We start from the raw sequence: 18,314 nt of genomic DNA, 5'->3' as shown, positions 1-18,314 counted from the left end.
TGGGCTGTAGCCCACTGAAGGCTTTTGAAAATGCTATGCTGCTTGTCACATTGCTTTTGTACTTAAGAATGGGATTTTTTGTTAATTCCAGAGAAAAATAATGGATTCTTTTGCTAAACAGAAGCTTGTTGTTTGCATGTCCAAGTGAACAAGTCAGTGAACACATCAAACTTGACCGATTTTGTTCACTGTGGGACAAAGAAAAAAGGAAAGGGTGAGCAGGATATCTGCAATACAAAGTCAAGTGATTTAGGAACATTAAATAAATATGCTAGCATTACTCAGTCTGCTTCATGAGGCTGCAGCCAAAAGATACCTTATTTTCTGCCTCAACCACTGGGCTCACCTATTTAGAAAGGTCTTCTAAAGAGGTTTTTTAAATCAAATTTCTTTGTAGGCATGGACCAACATGGTGCTGACAGTTCTTAACCAGATTCAGGCTCTGCCAGACCAAACTTTCACAGCCCTGCAGCCAGCTGTGTTTCCCTGTATCAGCCAGCTGACTTGCCACGTGACAGATATCCGTGTCCGCCAGGCAGTCCGGGAATGGCTGGGAAGAGTGGGCCGAGTCTACGATATCATCATTTAAACCAAGCTGTGCTCTCTTGCAAAGGGCAGAAGACATTCAAGGTATACAGCAAAGAAGTACTTGGGGTTCTAGGTTTATTGCCTATTTGTTGGTGAGAAATTAAGAAACAACGAGCTTGTCAATTTGTATTGTCTATCCACCTGAGACTGTGTGTCCCTCACTCACACTAGCAAAGGAGGAAAAGCATGAGTCTGTTTAGAGGATCTGGCATGGTCCAGAATCTGTCCCTAAACCAGTCTCCTACTAGAAGAGGTGCATTTCATAACCTTCATTTTAATTCAAATTTGCAGCAGTGAGAGCCACTAGAAACTGCAGCAGAACTTCCACACTTGAAATTAGCTGTGAGTGCAACTGTCATGGGGGTGTCAAACCAGGTCAGTAAACCTATTTAACTTAGAAAATAAATAAATAAATCCAAGTCAGTGAAAAGGTGGGGCTGTAGGACAAGTAAGAAGGTGACATTTTTTAGGGCAACATCTTCCCTTCAAAAATTGGCATGGGAGAGGATAGCCGACTAAAGGTTATTGTAGTAAGTAAATGTGTTGCTCACTAGAGAAAGTGGAAATTTATTTTGCTTCAGGAGGAGCCTTTGTAGTCACATTTGGAGTAGCTAAAGAATCCCAGGTTTAAAATGGGTGAACCAAGCACAGACTATTCATCCTTTCATTGCTCTTATGGAGAGAAATGGCACTGTCAAACTGCCCTCTCTGCAACACCACCCTGGCTGCCTCTTCACCTATGCCTACAGCTGAGCATTTTGCCACATACCTAATTCCCTCTAAGGGCAAAAGGGAAGTTTGTTTTGCTCTTTCCTGTCAAGCTGTGGGGAAGACACACCACAGCAAATGTGCCAGTATCCAGCATTCAACTAAGCAGAGTAAAGTGTTCCAGTTTAAGCACCACTGCAGCTGTTATTCTACTGGAAATTTATGTTTGTTTATGTAGAGCTGCTGTAGCCAGGAACACCCTTATCACCTTTGTTAAATGTAGCCTATCACTCCACTTGGAGCTGAAGCAAGATGGAAAATGGTATGAAAGGGAGGTATATTTTCTGTTTCTCTCTCATTTCTTGTCTGCTGCTGTAAATAGAAAAGGACAGATCCTCATGGAGGTACATCCCCCCTCCATGTAGCACTCCTATTGGGACTATTGCAATTTGCTGTTATTAGTAAGAGGGAGGAGAAGGGGGAGGATTGACTGTTGTGTTGTCAAATGCATATGTGATGCTTTTCACACTATACAAAGCAAGGATTATCTTGCTGCACAAGTTATGTCACAGCCCTTAGGACATTTCATCTCATACTCCCATGCTATATAATTTGTTGATAATTTGTTGAAAATTAGTTGATTTTACTTTTGGGTGACCCCTTAATGCTATTCTCCCAAGGTTTTTTAAAATGTGCATGCCAACTAAATATACAGCTTCAGTCCCTGCTCCAAAGCATCCTAAGAATGTCACCTCTTTATGTAAGGCCTGGATTTTGCAAAACTGACTGCTTTTAGCATCTTAAACCTGGAAAAACAGAGGGAGCCAAGAAGCTCAACTGAACAGCCATCTCCCAAGCTGCTTGTTTACAAAGAGTCTGACATTATCCTCCTGCCTTTTCCCTCCATTGCCTACTTCCCATTTGTCACCTGCTAGTCTTGTGCAGGGAGTATTTGTCCCGTAACTTTCTGTTGTGCCAGTCATGCTGTTTCTCTTTCTTTAAGAAGTTCATTTTGCTAAATTGTTTAAAGAACATAAAAATTCTGTTAAAACAGCTCTTTTCTACCACCTAAACTGACTTTATGAATTACTAATTTAACAATGTTTTCAATTGTCAATTTTCCCCCAACACTTTTAATAATTCCTCAGGGACAGGTTAGATTATGCTTTGGTATCTGGGAGAGTAGTAGCACAGTTTGATTTCTGTTGCCATGTCTTTCTTATACATCTTTAGGTAGAGTGAAAGTGTGGTTACATTTTTTGTTAAAGTTTTTATTTGGCATCTATACAGAGCTGCTTTTAAAGCAGTACATTAATTAGACAATGACAAAGATCAGAATAATAAACCGTATTCGAAGCAGCCAACTCTGATGGTTTTAATTGTAAATGCATTGAATGGATGCAGATCCTTGCTGTACTGATCTAAAACTAAAGCAAAGCCCTAAATTATGTAGGGGAAATAAAATTGATAGCAGTACCAGTGAAATCATTCAGGACTACAGAAGAGATCCTAAAATCTAGGAAACACCATGGTTGCATTGTGGTTGCAATACAAAATCCTTCTGCAGATCAGTCAAAAAAAGGTTTAGGAGTGCCAATACCATTACCACCACCTCCCTCAAGCTCATGAACACAGTATAACCTAGTGTTACCTGATTAGCCAGCATCTTGACCTAAAATGTCATTTTATTTTAACTATTTACGCTACAAATATCTCATTGGAAAATGAGAACAAGTAAATTTGCTATGTTGCTGTTGGCCTGCTTTGAGCTTTGTCCTTCAAATTATGCACTAAGTGCCCATTGTCACCCTCAGTGCCTCTGCTCATTAAGACCCATCCCTAAAAGGTCATAAGTAACTTTGAATAATTCCAGAAATGTAATTTAGAAGGAGGGGAGAAGGAATATTTGAAGCAGCAGTTATTTACAGAGCAATTTACAGAGCAAAGTTCAGCATATGCTGCTCTTTCTTTTCCTTGTATGTATAAAATGCTAGCCAGGGGAGGGGAGTGGCCCATGGCCACTTCAGTAACAGCAACCATAAGATGTAGAAGCTAAAGCTTTCTGATACACCTTCAAAGCATAAATTAAAAAAACAGCTCTCAGCAATTTTTCTACTAGTTTATCTATAGACATCAGTAAGCCCCAAAGAGGTAGAATAATAAATGTGTGACATCACCATTTCATAGGTCCTGTGTGGCCTGTTTCATGGCTCATGACTGCCAGCATGATACCTTCAGGCCTCATAAAGCAAGCTTTTAGCCCAAAGGAGAAGTCTGCCAGAACAGTCCCAGGAAAAGTGGACTGGCATCAGCCTGTCCTAAGCTTCAGAAGGGGAATTCCCAACACTGCACACCCCAGTCATGTCCAGGTACATGTCCATGTTACAGGGGCCTTTCTGCTTTCTGCTTGTGAGTGGGGAAGCACCTCAGTCAGTAGCAGTAGTAGTCCTTGTATGCACATGTGTATTCACACGTGTATCCCATTCAAACCCTTACTGTTAGCTCTATAACCTCATGCCTGGCAGAGTATTGGCAGCTTTACTGTTGAACCAAACATTTGAACCTTGAGCAAACCAGTCTCTCTGCAATACAGAGCTTGCTCTTTTATTTTGTCTTAGTTAATGACCACATTCTTCTCTTTTCTTGCCCTTACTTTTTTTGTCACATAAATTTGTGTAGGAGTTTGGTTTGGTTTTTTATTGAACTGGCCCATTGTTTTTCAAAATGATTGCCCAGTAAATTTTGCTCAACTGAAATGCTTTAAAAAAGAAGATGTGGTAGCTTGACATCCTTCTCAGGTACCAGAGCTGCACCTCTGCTGCCTTTGCCTAATTCACACTGCCCTCCTCTGGGCCACCGCAGCCAGCAGAGGCAAGGACATCTCATTTTAAAATCTTGTAGGCAGTTGCTAACAGGGAAAGTTGTTGCTTCCCAGCATCAGCTACCTTTAAGCACATGAAATAGCTCATCACTGTGCAAATATTTAAAGCTGAGAAGATCAGAGCACTCATAGGAAAGTTTCCTTTTCCTACAGAACAGGGGCAGGGTCTGACCCCAACTTACATAGTCTCAGGTCATTGCATATGTTTGCACTTTATTTTGCACTGTGAACATATGCAGCCATATGAGATAATTGACATCTATATGTACAGATACCTGTAGCTCCAATCACTGCCATATTCTGGACATTCAGCATATTTTCAGAGAGCTATCCACATTAGTAATATGCTTATCTGCTGTGTTATGTATTTGTGTCATACCAGCAATGGTTCACACAGTTATTCTGGTACCTTTTCTGAGCATTCAGCAGCCACTGAAGGACCACCCCTATCTCTTGGTTAACAAGAGATGCCTTCATGTCTTTATGATGTTAAAATAGAGATGTAATACTTTCCTAGGATAAACACTCATTTGAGAATAATTGACTTAATTTACCATATAGAAATAATATTTGAAAAAATATTTGCACAGACCTGGGCAATACTTTCCTTGTACAAATCCCAGCACAGGCAACACAGCTTTTGCCTCATCACAGATGAAAAATTTGTCATCTACACTGTGGCTTGTTCATGTCAAGGCCAAGGACAGTTTACACCTGTGACTTGTAAGGTGTTTTCCCTTTCAGTTTAAGCTTCAAGTTTTGTTTAAAATTTAAACCTTTATGTAAAATTCACTGACAAATCCTCACTCACCAAAGATAAAACCCTCACCTCTAAGTACTATGTGTAATCTTCACCTCTACTTTGTATAGCAGCATCTCAGTGTTGGTATCAGCACTGCAGAGCCCAGCACAGCACTGGCATGAAACTGAGTGGCAAACAAGTTAGAAAGCAGAGTCCAGCTCCATGTTCTGCCTCCACTTTGTACCTTTCTTCAAGCTTGGGCCCACACTCAAAGTGCTGAAGTTGTCAAATTCAATGGAAGTTAAGTAGCTAGGGATCTTTAATACTCAGGACTCAGTCCTTGAATTCTTCAGTCCCTACATACGGGTTCACAAGTTCTCAGGAAACGGAGAGTCCTGTAAAGATTTTTGTGTCACCCTCTCTGCTGCTATCCTCCATACACCTCCTGCTTGAAAAATCCACGGGAACCAGCACACAGTCCCACACAACCCCATACTGCAGAACTAGAACTCTCACTTTTGCACAGATCCAGCAAGCCAAAGTGATTTATTTTTCACCTAGCTCATCTGTATAGATTCCTCTTGAGAAATTGTGCATGTGATTTGGCTATTGTCACCTTCAGCAATCTATTCTAGAAATGCCATTTCTCAGTGCTAAATTGTTTTTAATTCACAAAAGAAATGAAGTGCTTCCTTCCCCCCTTCCCCCTATACTAAGATATGTCTAAGGTACCTAAGCAGGCTGTTTACTCATTACTCCATTCACAGTAATTTATGGGAAAACCTGTGTACAGGTCTCATCATGGTACATGACATGAAACAGGTTTTTTTCAGTTGCTGGTCATTCCACAATTGTTAAAGAAGTAAGATGATACCATCAATTTACCAGAAGAAGTTTCTCTTCTTTTAGTGTAAAGGACCAATTTACCATTGCACAGAAGCACAAATGTTGAATTTTATGCAATGTAGATAAAAGCATATGGCAGCTAGCAATCCCTCTTCACTGAGCCTCCCTAATTTGAGCGGAGCTTCTGTAGGGATATCACCAGAGGGTCTCAGCTCACCTCACCAGCAACATGCCTGGGACTCCAGAAATGGTACAACTGCAAGGAAGAAGTCATTTCCACTAATTCCCCTCAGAAAACATATTTTATATGTGACACTAATACAGTACTAAACAAATAGTTTTGGCCAAACATTTAAAAAGCTTTTTAAAAAGAAAAAAGAAAACACACATGGCCTAAGTGTGCATCAGTCTTATCACTTAGTGCTCAGAGGTCTCCAAGCTGAAAACTAAAAGCAGAGGGAAGAAGAAATGCCCTAATTCTGTGGATATTAGTGGAGCTATTCTGTATGATCCTGGATTAATGTAATAATGAGCTTGCCTGTGGAACCAGATCCCTCAAATTCCAATTTTTGGCAAAATCACAAGTTGATGTTTGCATAGTCTACACTGCCACATTGAATCAGGGAGCTGATTTTATGGAAAGCATTTTTGGTTAAGAAACATGGCAACAGGATCTGTTGAAACCTTTTACCCCAACATCCCACTTTTCAAAAGGTAGTTTATGTACTTTGATAAATTTTGTCTGACTCCCGTGGAGCATCAGGGCCCTGTTTCCTGTCCATGCATTTGGTCCATCTGGGCTGTGATGAAGTGCCACACTTCCACAAGCAGCAAGCTGCAGTGAGAGAGCTGAGCTGGCAGACAGGCACAGGTACACAGGATCAAGCAAGGGACAAATATCTCCTCCACAATCAGGCTGTGACACCTGAGCCCCCCACTCTGCAGAGGAAAACAGGACTCAATTCCAAAGGGAGAACAGCAGGAAGGGCAAAACATGGTGGTGACAGAGCCCTGTAGTGCACGCTGTTTGCTAGAGCAGATGGGAGCAAGGGATTGAAGGTGCACAATGACAACAGCAAGAACCTTCTTTCAGTTCTCCCCGCTTCCTCTTCTCTGCCTCTTTCCCCTCTCCCCCTTTTTGTCATTTTTGTGAGACTGCAAACATACTTCTATGGGCCCTTCAACCAGAACTGAAAGCAAGCCAAAGGGAGTGGACACTCCATTTCGCCAAAGATCTAAGTCTTTTCTGTTTGAAAATTAAAAAAGAAAAACAAAAACAAATTTTATTTCCTTGATGATGGCTGCCAGAGGAAGCATTTTACCACAAAACATGATTCCAAGGACTTAATCTCTCTAGCTGTATATTCAGGAGGAGCCAACAGTACTTCTTAAAGAGAGACTATAAATTACCTTGTCAAACAAGTACTTACATTGGGTTTACCTTCTGCTGAGTTCATACCTGTCTGCAATTTCTTGGTCTCATCTGTGTTTCCTCCCTCTACCTTTCTGCTCTTCTTCAGAAGAACACTTCCCCATGTCCACCGTGTCCTGTTGTGCCGCTAGCTTTGTATGGTCCTTGGGTGTCCAGTGGTTGGGCAGTCACTGTCAGCTGGCTTGCAAATTGTATTTTGTGTATATTTTATTCTGACTGAATTCTGAAATGGAAATATTTTAAAACAAAAAGTATAAACTATTTATGTTGCTTGTGTTGTAGAATAAAGATGCAAATGGAAAATAAATTATGCTTTGGTTTTGTCTAATGAAAGTTATTGTAGAGTTTCTGATGAAGCAGAGAAATGGCCTGAAATACTTGGTATGTACTAGCAGGAACTGCAGTTTTCATGGATGACCTTGGGAATTTAGTTACTCTGAACTGCTGTGTGTTTTTGATGGGAACTGAGATCTAAACACTGACAAATGACTCCTACAGCACTTCGAGCCAGAGTCTGAGTTTGTGGGGTGGAGGAGAATGAAGCTACTAAGATAGTTAAAGGTGCTGTGCAGAATTTTGATGTACCTAGACAGGTGAAACATTTCTCCCTTCTCTCTTAAATGAGGAGAATACTGTTGGCTCTGATTTAGAGATGGGTTGCTCAGAGCTCTCATTCTCAGCTAGGCTTTTGTTGGGTTTTTAAGCTAGGCATTCCCTGACCACAGACAGTTTAGATAGCAGTCCTCAGGTGTTCCCAGTAAACAGATGCATGGATGCTGCAATGTTTCATTCTGCTAAAATGAGAACTCAGCGAGGGTTCTTCCTGTCACCTACCTCCCTCTTTTGATTAAAGTCAAACCAAAGATTGCTCCTGTTGAAGAAAAACCTTTAATTTAATGAAAACAATAAACACCTTCTTTACAGCAGTTATCCCTACTTCTGTATGCAGCCAAAATTTAGGTACTGAAGGAGAAAGGGTTTTCCAGTGTCCCTTTCAAAAGAACTGCCATGGGCTTCCTGAAAGCAGGAGTGTTTCAGTGACAAGACATAGCAATAAACCTTCTGATACAGTAAACCTTAGGATACACCTCTCTGCAGTCAAGGATGCTACCCAGAGCCCAAAAGCAAGTTTTCCACATAATCTCAAGAGGGAAAATGCAGCCAGCTTTCCCCCTGGCCACACAGGGGTCTCTGGGCATAGGCTCCCATACACAGAAGCAACATAAGGTCTGGCCTTCACTGGTTGTTACATAACAGCCTCATCAGCATGAAGGTTAAGAACAGATTACAAAGCAAGCAAATGAGGTTGTGATGCTTTAATAATCTTACACACTTCTGGCAAAAGAGAGTGTGTTAAATCCCAGCCGTCAGATCTAATTTCATTCCAGGGAGCTACCTTCTGCTGCTCCACACATCTCGTTTAGATCCCTTTAGAAAGATTTTCATTTCCTCCTAAAGAGCATTCAGTAATGTGAAACAGCAGCAGAGTAAATGCAGAAAGTAATGCTTCACTATTCCTCTCACTCCTTACATGCACAAATTCCCAGTTGCCTTCCCACTAATGCTGGGGTCAGGCTAGCATGGCTTCTGCTGCCGCTAGACTTACCTAGAAGACACTTGGTCTTGTTCTTCTGTTGAGGAGCAGAGTGTTAAGAACACTTGCCAAAGAATACAGCTGTCAACAAATACTTCAAAAAACAATAAAGAAAATTTTAAAAGGGACTAAACAGGCACACCTTTGAATCTCAGGCATCCTCTTTGCTTCAATGGATTCACTAAACTCTTTCATGTTTTCACACTGTAGGTTTATCACTGGCTACACAGTGTTAATCTGTGTTAAAATAAATGTTAAAAGCTCCCCTGACACTAAGCCAGACTAATTGTTTCTTAATAACTAATTTTTATTTTTTGACAGGGTGCCAAATGAGAGCCCAGTGTCAGGTGGGATGACCAACCAAGCAAGTAGAAAATTTGTCCTTGACCTCAAAATGGTCCAAAGTATCTAAACATATGCTCTGGCCTCTTGCTTATCCCAAAGTAGTAGATCTGTGAGATAATCTGTCAAGAGAAGAAAAAAAAAAACAAAAAACCCCAGAACAAAAAAACAGCAGCAAAGACTGTTTATAGAAGGGATACAGAAAGTCCAACTAGAGACAGCAGCAGGTAGTTCAGGTACAAGACAAAAGGGAAACACACTTTGGATGTAACAGGTAGTGCACAGTAGGGTTCCATAGGAGACCACTGTCACATCCATACCCCCAAGCACTCAGGTAAAAACGGGACAGTGTTTTCAGTAAGCCTGCTGGAAGCATGCTCTCTCCAGGACAGATACTTCCTGATCATGTTTTCCAGATGAAGAAACTTTTTGGTTCACTGAGCAAAGCTAAGACAGAAGTTGAAAGAAGAAGTAGAACGAGGCCAGGATTCTGTCCACAGAGCTATGTGAAATGCAGGGTGATCTCTGATTTTGGAGCTTCTGGCAAAGAAGCTAGCATCAGGATAAACCTCTTAACATCTAATATCACTGTAAACAAACACAAATTGAAGTCTTTTATCCAAATGCATGACACAGAGTCCTAGAAGAGTGCAGTCAGTATCCAGATTTCAAAACTCAACAGAATCCAAAACAAATCAGGACAATTTAGATGTAAGCACAGGTCAGCTAAGTCCTACTCTTTTACTGAAGGGGAAAAAAAAAAAACTACAAAACACCAAAACCCAACATATTAGCCAGGCTGCATGTGCAATTTTATGACTCCTGATAGAAATTCATAGTAATAAATCTGGATGATTTTTTGCTTTGTTTGTTGTTTTGGTTTTGAGTTTTACCTTTGTCTACACTGTAATTGCTGGGAAATATATATCCATAAAGGAGAGACAATACTTCTAGTTTGCCAGCTCTGAGAAAATATGGCCAACCTGAAATATTTTTCTGCGCTGTGGTTAGTGTGACCACTTCTGATCTCTTATTATGTTCATTCCCTACCTCAGTCAAACAAAATTACTTAAAATAATGTGGAATACTTTTCTGCATAACATTTATAAATTATTTACTATGTTTTTTAATGTTGCATTATATTCCCAGCAGACCGCTTTGTACTTCAAATCAGGTTCTTTGTTCCAGAAATTACAGGAGAGGAAGAGATCAAAATAAAACTGGGTAAGATGCTATACTGAAATCTATCCCTGTAAATAATTTTGTCTAGGAGGTCAAAAAAGACAAATCTTCAAGCTTGAAAAACAATAATGTCAAACATAATGAGAAAGTGAAAAATGGTTTTGAAAAGGTATTGCAGTAACTCAGGTGAGGAGAGGAAGGTGACAAGGCTCTTGGTTGGTTTGCTTACTTGCAAAAACAATTCATTGTCCCTTGGGAAAACAGAGGCATTGGCTTCTGGGTAGAATTGCAATGCTGGCACCACAAGCACAAGGGCCCTGACAAAAATGTTCTAAAATCCCAGCAGCGGGGATGATCACCAGAGCAGATCTTACATCTCTCTTGCATACATTACCTTTTCTTTTAAAAGGACACTAAATAATTGAATATCTCAATGATATTGGCTCTTGTGACCAGCCCCAAACCCGAGAGAATAAAGATGATTCGTTTGCAAAGCCAGGCATGAAGGTTAAAAAAAAAAAAGGGAAATATTTTAATGTAGTTTGCTAATTTTTTTCTCACACAATTTCAGTTTTTTAGGTAGAGTTGTGCTGAGATTAGGGCAAGAAGGATGACCACTATTGAGGGTCTGCTGGGATTGTGGGATATATAGGGTATGCCATGTTGCTCTAGACAACATCACAGATCTGCAGTGACTGCAGAAGAAAAACAGGATGAGAAAGACGAGCCTGGGGCAGGGCACAAGTGCCAAACTGCACCACTTGAAGTGTCTCTTTTAGAGCCTGAGCCACCAAACCAAGCCAGTCTGGCTAGACAAGCATCCCTCTCAAGGAGGCTACACCCTGCACATAGCAAAGAGTAATGGTTGGAGTCAAAAAAAGTTTTAAAAAAACCCTAAACCCTGAAGAGCAACATCAGAATGTAAATGCCTCTAACCAGTCAGGCCTAGAGCTGCCCCTATGACCTATGTACACTGTAAATGCTCACCCCTACAGGCCCCCTTGCCCCTCAGCAGCCATCTGGCTCCTCCTGCTGTTAACGCACCAACTCACTTGACAGAGAGTGTGAAGAGGATATGCCTGGAAAAGGGGTGAGAGGATCCCCATCTTGTAGCAGAATGAAATAGCTGCTTCAGATGTTCTTTTCACAACTGGTTCCCTTTGTCCACCACTGCCCCAAGCAAAATCTACTTTTTACCCAAATTGAAAATCCACGTTTAATCAGCCTGGCCTTAGGCTTTCCCCTCTGTACAGCTCTGGCTGACCCTGAAGCGTCACACAGGAACAGCATTTTGCACAGCAGCCATGCAGGCTGACCTGGAATGCACCAAGGGACAGACACCCTCTTCCCATTCCCTATCCAGAAGTGGGTCACTGCAGTGGATATTTTCTCACTACTCTCTCAAATGACAATATAATAGTCTCCTGAATTAAGGACTGCTCATATATTCCCCTCTAAACATCCCTCAGACAACACCATGCCACTCCCTGCTGCCAGGCCAAGCCTCTTGTTTTATGAAACCACACTCAAAGCCTTTGCCTTTGTATCTGTGGTTTGCTGTGGAGGGTATTGCGTGGTGCCTTGCCTTTTCTAATACCAAGACCCTTTCATTTCCAATCCTGTGGCATACTTTCCACTTGCATCCATGTAAGCTTTAATGTCCCCAGCCTGAGAAAACTGTGACAGTGCCTTTACCCCACTGTTACAAGTGTTCTTATCCTTAAGGCCGTGCACTGGTCAATTCTGAAATGCTTTTACATTGGAAACATCTGCCTGTTGTGTTTAACTCATCCCTTTCCCTCTCTGCCTCCTGACATTTTATTTTCCAGTCTATAGCTCCATTGAGGGAGCTCTTCAGCCTTCCCCTCACCATTTTTAGCAGGTAACTTCAGCACCTACAAGAGCAATGGGTTTTTACTTATCCAGCAGACATTTCCCACTAACACACAGGCACAGGGCACGGCAGCCTGTCAGGACAGGCACCACGTCGAGTGCGGTGCCATTGATGCAGACGGTGCCATAAAGCTGAACCAGCCGCGGGGAGTTTGGGCAGCTGCCACAGAGCCACGCTCAGCAGTGCCAGTGTCACACCAACAGGACACCCCAAGGGGGAGGGCGCCTGCCTGGGAGCCCCTCACTTCCCACCTGGCCGGTGGGGAGAAGTTTTCCCTTTTCTCTGCCCCTTCAGGTACTGCTGCAGTCTGTGCATGCCATCAGCTCTGCTTTAGCAGCAATTATTAACATTTATTGTCACGCATTTCAGGCTAACTGACCTGCCTTTGTGTAACAAGGCTCATACCCCAAAACCTAGCCTTGACTGCAATTTTGCTGGCCAGGTGAACCATTAACAAGTGTACTTGAGAAAATAAAGTTGTTCTCACATCTGCAGATTTGGGGCCTTTTTTATAAACAAGATTTTCTTAACACTTTTCATTTCTACAGCAAACTTTATTCTACAGGTTGCAGGAGGCTGTCTCTTATCCATAAGTTTGAAGTAGAAATCTTTAGAATCAAATCAGGAGATTAAACTTCAGGATGTGAGGTCTGAATTGGAACTGTACACAAAATCTGTTTTTTATTTCAAGCAAAACAGTGCAAAATTACTCAAAGCCTCTCAGTTGATGTTCTGTTAAACAATACAGCTCATATGGGTTCAGAAGTCCACACAGTTTCTCTATCCAGAAGGCCAAAGGCCTCAACAACTGAGTACAACGCTGAACAAGTGCATTGTGATTTTTCAAAAGTCTCCAGCATTTTAATAATGGCAAATGAACCGTTACAGATTCCTTGTTAATGATGGGCAATATCAGGGCCTCTCCAAGCCTGTAATCAGAGACAATAAGCTTAATTAAGAGGGTATGTTGATAACTCCAGTTCTGCTCTGGAGCTCCACCTGGATTTAAAGGGATGACCAAGGACTTATAAATTAATTTGAATTTTTTCCACTCTGATGAAGAGCTGAGCTAGTTTTAGAAGCTAGAAGATCTATAGTTTCTCCAACAGTGCTCTCCTGACAGGGGTTCTAAGCAACAATGTCAGAAAGAATAATTCCTTTGAAATATAGAGAAAAGAGATTTTTGGCAGCAGATGATACCAACCAAATCAAGCTATATAAAGATATGATTGTTCTTTTGTATAAAATCTACTGTGTTAGCAACAAGTAGTGACACAGAGACTACTGTACTTGGATACAGTCTCAAGAGACTTCATTCAGGCATTCACAATATTCTAGCAGAAAATTGCATCAGTTTGAACCAAAAATTGAACACAAGGCAGTAGATATGTTGAGAGTTCCATATCTAAGGCCTGCCCAGCACTACACAAGGTCAACATCAAATACAATGAACAATGAGGTAAATCTTAAAAGTTTACTTTTAAAAGCTCACCTGAAGGTTAACCACACATTCACATTTCTCCTTAAAAGTTTATTTCCTTATATTGCTGTAATGGTTTAGGAATGGTACTCCCCAGTTTAGTGTTTCCCACTGAAACTCCAAATTACACACCATTTCCTGACCCACCCCCTTTTCCCCTTCGTCCCTCTCAGAGGATTTGAGAGGAGAATTGGGGCCACAGGAGGCAAAGATCATGGCTTGAGATTTACTATTTACTATTTAAGAACTATTTACTAGAAACAGCAATGAGATAAGAAAATCGACAATATTAATAATGAAAGTGTACAAAAGGGAGAGTGTGGAGCTCGACCTGACTGCAGCCACACCACACCAAATTATTTCTTTTTAGAATATCATCCTTATAAAGTAGCAAAATGCTTAATTTCTCACTAAGCTTATGGCAACACTTCTAAAAGCAAATGCAACCCAAAGCATAATGTGGTCAGCTGATCCTTCAGAAATGCTGAAAAAAGCCCAAATCACCAAAAACCCAACCACAAAAACAACCCCTCCCCACTCCCTTCCCACTAAAGCAGACAGTTGCTATATTTTGGCTAAATAGGAATGAAGGGTCATACAGTGTGTGCTGGCAGATATGCACTCTTAAACAGAGTGGCAGATTTTTCTCTTAAATAAGAGAAAACAAGAATTCAGGTTAAGGATGAAATGTAAATGAAGGGGGTCAAGCCTAGATTGACAGAAATTATAAAAAAAGTACCTAAAAAAACCCCATAGCTCTAGACAGAGCTATCCATCAGATATATCAGATATATCCATCAGATGGATACTGCTCAGCCACCAACATTCTGCCATGACCACAGAGCTTGTCAGGTGTTATCTCGACCACAGAGCTTTTTAGGTGTTATCTCACTCACAGAACTTCGAGGGACATTCTGCAGGAGCAGCCTTCATCCATCTGCAGCACGGGGACCTTGGATCAACACCTCAGCAGTACCTCCTGCTCCTCCCTACTCCGAGGGACAGTGACAGTGTGCAAACATTTTGCAGCATAGTCTCCCTGCCCCTGTTTTTACAAACTGTGAGTATGTCCACCCTGTCCTCAAACACTGCTCTCCAGAACTGTGGCAGAGCTATGCCAGCTTCTGTCTATCCTTTGAAGTAACAGTGGGTTTAGTTTGGTGGGGAGAGGAGAACACTCTCCAGAAGGTGCTTTGTTTCAGAAAAAAAAGGGGAAAAAAAGTATTGATAATAAAAAAAAAAAAAAAAAAAAAAAAAAAAAAGTAAAGCTAAAATCTCAATATAATGAAAATTTATCAAAAAAATGTACAAAACAGAATTGCTTAATTACCCTAGTGAGAAGGGAATGGGCAGAAACTAACATCACTCCCACCTGAAGGACACAGAAGCACCTGCCAGCTGGTTATAGGCAAAAGTAATCCAGATTTCCTCTGGTGAATCTACACCTGCCAACACAGGACTGTTAACAGTGGTACACCTCACCCACTAAAATTCTAATTTTTCATTGTTCAGATTAACCCTTATACCATCCCTCACAGCATCACAGTCACAATCAGGGAAGTTTCGCCACCACCTGTGGGCAGCAGTAAAAGAAACTGGGGAAAGAAAATATCAAGAAAATTGAAAGGTTGTCTAAGGCACTGTGGATATCGTGTTTCCTGCCAATATTGGTGGCAATATAGCCTAGAATTACACTGCAAGCCTCAAACATCTCAGCAAATCAGAGACATGAATAATTTGTGACGCAGTTTGAGCTTCAAACTGAGGACAGTGGGCGCCTATTTTCTGCAGTGGCTTTTTCAGAAAGTCTCTCCCTGCTTCTCTGCTGGGGAACTGGAAATCAGAGTACCACCATTACCTCATTTAAAAACATCATGTTGCCATTGTTTCACAAGCCTTTACCAAACTTTAATCAAAGTCAGTGGTAAAATTCCATGTCAGCTATTTTCTCCAGATTGTTTGACCTGGCAACTTCCAGATCAAACTATTTCAAAGAACAAAGTCAGTGGAGGAGGGGTGTAGGACATTTTCTCCATGTCAGGATCTGGTGATCTCTGAATCCAACCCACACTTCAAAGTGGCAAGCCTGACACCTGGCCAAGGGCTTGGAATTAATGATGAGCTTATTTGCCCCAGCTTTCACATTACAGCATGCCTCAAGCTACAATGGTATTTATGAACATCGTGTGAGAAGGAAAAATAAGTGTCTGTGAGCCCCACAGGGCTGGCAGAAATCTGCAACAGGTTTGCCATCACAAAGCCAGTCTTGAATGGCTCTGTTTCAGGTCTGCACAAGAGCAGATCTGCTGTACAAAGGCAGTGCAGCAAATGGACACCTGACCCCTGGCAGCAGAATCCAATCCCAATCACATTCACTAATCTTGCTGCTGGCTCCACTGATGATATAAAAAGCCAGAGGGACAATCATTACTTTATATTCTAATTACCTGCCTGACAAAAGGCACTGCATTTCCCCAAATTCCCATTCGGCCTCAGCTCTACAAAGTTAAATCATTCTTATACATTTTCCTGAGGTCAAGTATTCAAAGCAGCACTTGACAAATCAGGTCAGTGAGTCATAAAAGTACACACCTTATTTTTCTTGGCTAAAATTCATCAATTAGAATCTAAGGATGCCAAACAGGTGTTTATACTGTAAGGGGACATATTTTTTTACCTCTCCCCATTATTCATGCACAGTCCCAAGGCAAATTTATAGCAGGCATTTAAAAATAGCATTAATAATCTTAGGGGCTGCACTAAGACCCTAATTAAGATGGTATATGAATGTTTCCTGCTTGCATGTGAGATTATAGATTTAATCTACACAGTCTGAAGGCTCCTTAAGGAATTAATTTTATTAACAGTGGTTTGGGAAAGATGGTCATTATTCTTGCTTTTTTACAAGCTGTTGAGACATCAAGAGAAATATTTTACTATTTTGACCTGTGACCCGTTAATCCATGTTTAGGACCTGGCTTCTCAGTGGACATTTTAAGTCACAGTGTAACTGTCCTGGTCCTGGTAGCTGGACACACTCACCACCTCTGAAAGTGCTTTCCAGCGAGTGAGGCATTGAGGAAAGGAGGAGCCTTCCTCAAGGAGAAGCATGCAAAGGCTTTGCTGAGGTGAGATTTCCAGCTTCGCACAGGACCGCCTCAGCGGAAGCAAGAGTTCAGTTTCCAACAGAGATGTGGCTGCTCCAGCAGCAAGACCAGCCCTTCCTGCAATATTGCTGTTCCCTGTGCACTGCTCACCTGGCAAATTCAGTAACAAAACAGGTTAGATTTATCAAGCTACCTCCTCTCTTTCCCCCAGCCGTGGCTCTTCCTGCAAGCTGCAGACACAGGGATCACAGCCAGTTTTGGAACAGGTTCTTGCAGGGTTCTCCTGACAGAAATGGCAAGTGCTGGCTGCCACTGCTGGAGCTGCAGTAGGACCTGCCAGTGCCACCTACACCTGCAGTTTTCTGGGAGCCATGAACTAAAAGAAGAGTTGATGAAAAAAAGTCCAAGCGGGAAATAAGAGGTTAAAATTATAACCCCAATTTCTACCAATGGTCCTAAACTTTTGCTCGGACAGATAAGCCTTGAGAAATCATAAAGAGTGCACCGCAGTTGAACAGTTGCAGTGTTGAAAGGGACATTTAGCCTTTCCCTCTGTCCTCAGCAAGGCAGTGAAAGACACCGGCAGCTTTGCAGCACAAGTTCCAGATTGAATCAAGGTTTAACTCAGGTTAAAGAGCCCTCTCTTCAGAAGTTACCACACATCAATGGAATAAGTTCATGTTTCTTTTTGTGGATAAACAAGAGTCTTCTCACTGGAAACAAGTGCCATTTAACGAGTAGCCTAGAAAGCTGTTAACCTGATTTAACTGAGCTGGCAACTCGTTCTTACCAGAAGAAATCATACACTCCCACAGTGACCAAAGCTTTCCTGGCAGAGCTCTCTCTCTGGATTTATCATTAACATCTACATCTTAACACTGCTAAATAATTCAGTACAGCATTTAGCCTTGTGTCCTTGCCTCTCTACTCGGAAAACTCTTTTCTTTTCTGTATGTTTCAGCAACAGGGAACAAAAACCTGCCTGGATTGTGGTTCCACCTTGTGCTGTGTAACTGAGGGGGGAACCTCAGGTACCCTTTCACTCTCAACATAGAAGCATGGGGTTTATTTCTTTTATTTTGTTGGAAATAGGGTTTATTAGATAACTAAATATAGAGCGTTATTTATCCACATGGAGTCATGACCATGTGGGCTTAGATTCACATGCAAATTCTCCTTTTAATAATCCTAATGCAGGGAGTGCTCCAATCAGAGCGCTATCAGCCCCAGCTCCCAGATACCTGATGCCAGCTTTGCTGGTAATGTAGGCCACCGAAGCAAATCCAGAGAGATTGAGTTGGAAGTGGAAGAGAGGCTCTGAGATCTATTTGCTTGGCTTCCTGACGACGAGGGGGTGTCTAACTTCTTTTTTTTCTTTTCTGCTGTGAAGGGATGTCGTTTGAGAGGGATCATTAGCTGCCAGCAGCCTTGCTGGGTCAGGGCTGGGAGGCGGAGACGCAGTTGCAAGCAGCGAAGCAAGGTGGAGGCACGAAGACAGAAGACCAGGTTAATGAAACC

At 41.7% G+C, this 18,314-nt stretch overlaps 1 protein-coding gene across 3 annotated transcripts in view; it reads left to right on the top strand.

Annotated features, from left to right (window-relative positions):
- The window catches only part of ARFGEF3 (ARFGEF family member 3), a 93,417-nt gene extending 85,913 nt beyond the window's left edge, over positions 1 to 7,504 (top strand). For all 3 annotated transcript variants that reach the window (XM_041423686.1, XM_041423685.1, XM_041423684.1), the window contains one exon: positions 398 to 7,504. In XM_041423686.1, the coding sequence (XP_041279620.1) occupies positions 398 to 589 (192 nt within the window). In that variant the 3' untranslated portion in view covers positions 590 to 7,504. The remainder of the gene's footprint in view (positions 1 to 397) is intronic.
- Positions 7,505 to 18,314: the final 10,810 nt, after the last annotated feature.

Source organism: Onychostruthus taczanowskii, unplaced genomic scaffold, assembly GCF_017590055.1.
Source record: "Onychostruthus taczanowskii isolate IOZ18803 unplaced genomic scaffold, ASM1759005v1 scaffold8, whole genome shotgun sequence".
Taxonomy (NCBI): domain Eukaryota; kingdom Metazoa; phylum Chordata; class Aves; order Passeriformes; family Passeridae; genus Onychostruthus; species Onychostruthus taczanowskii.
This window is presented reverse-complemented; position numbering and strand designations above follow the sequence as displayed.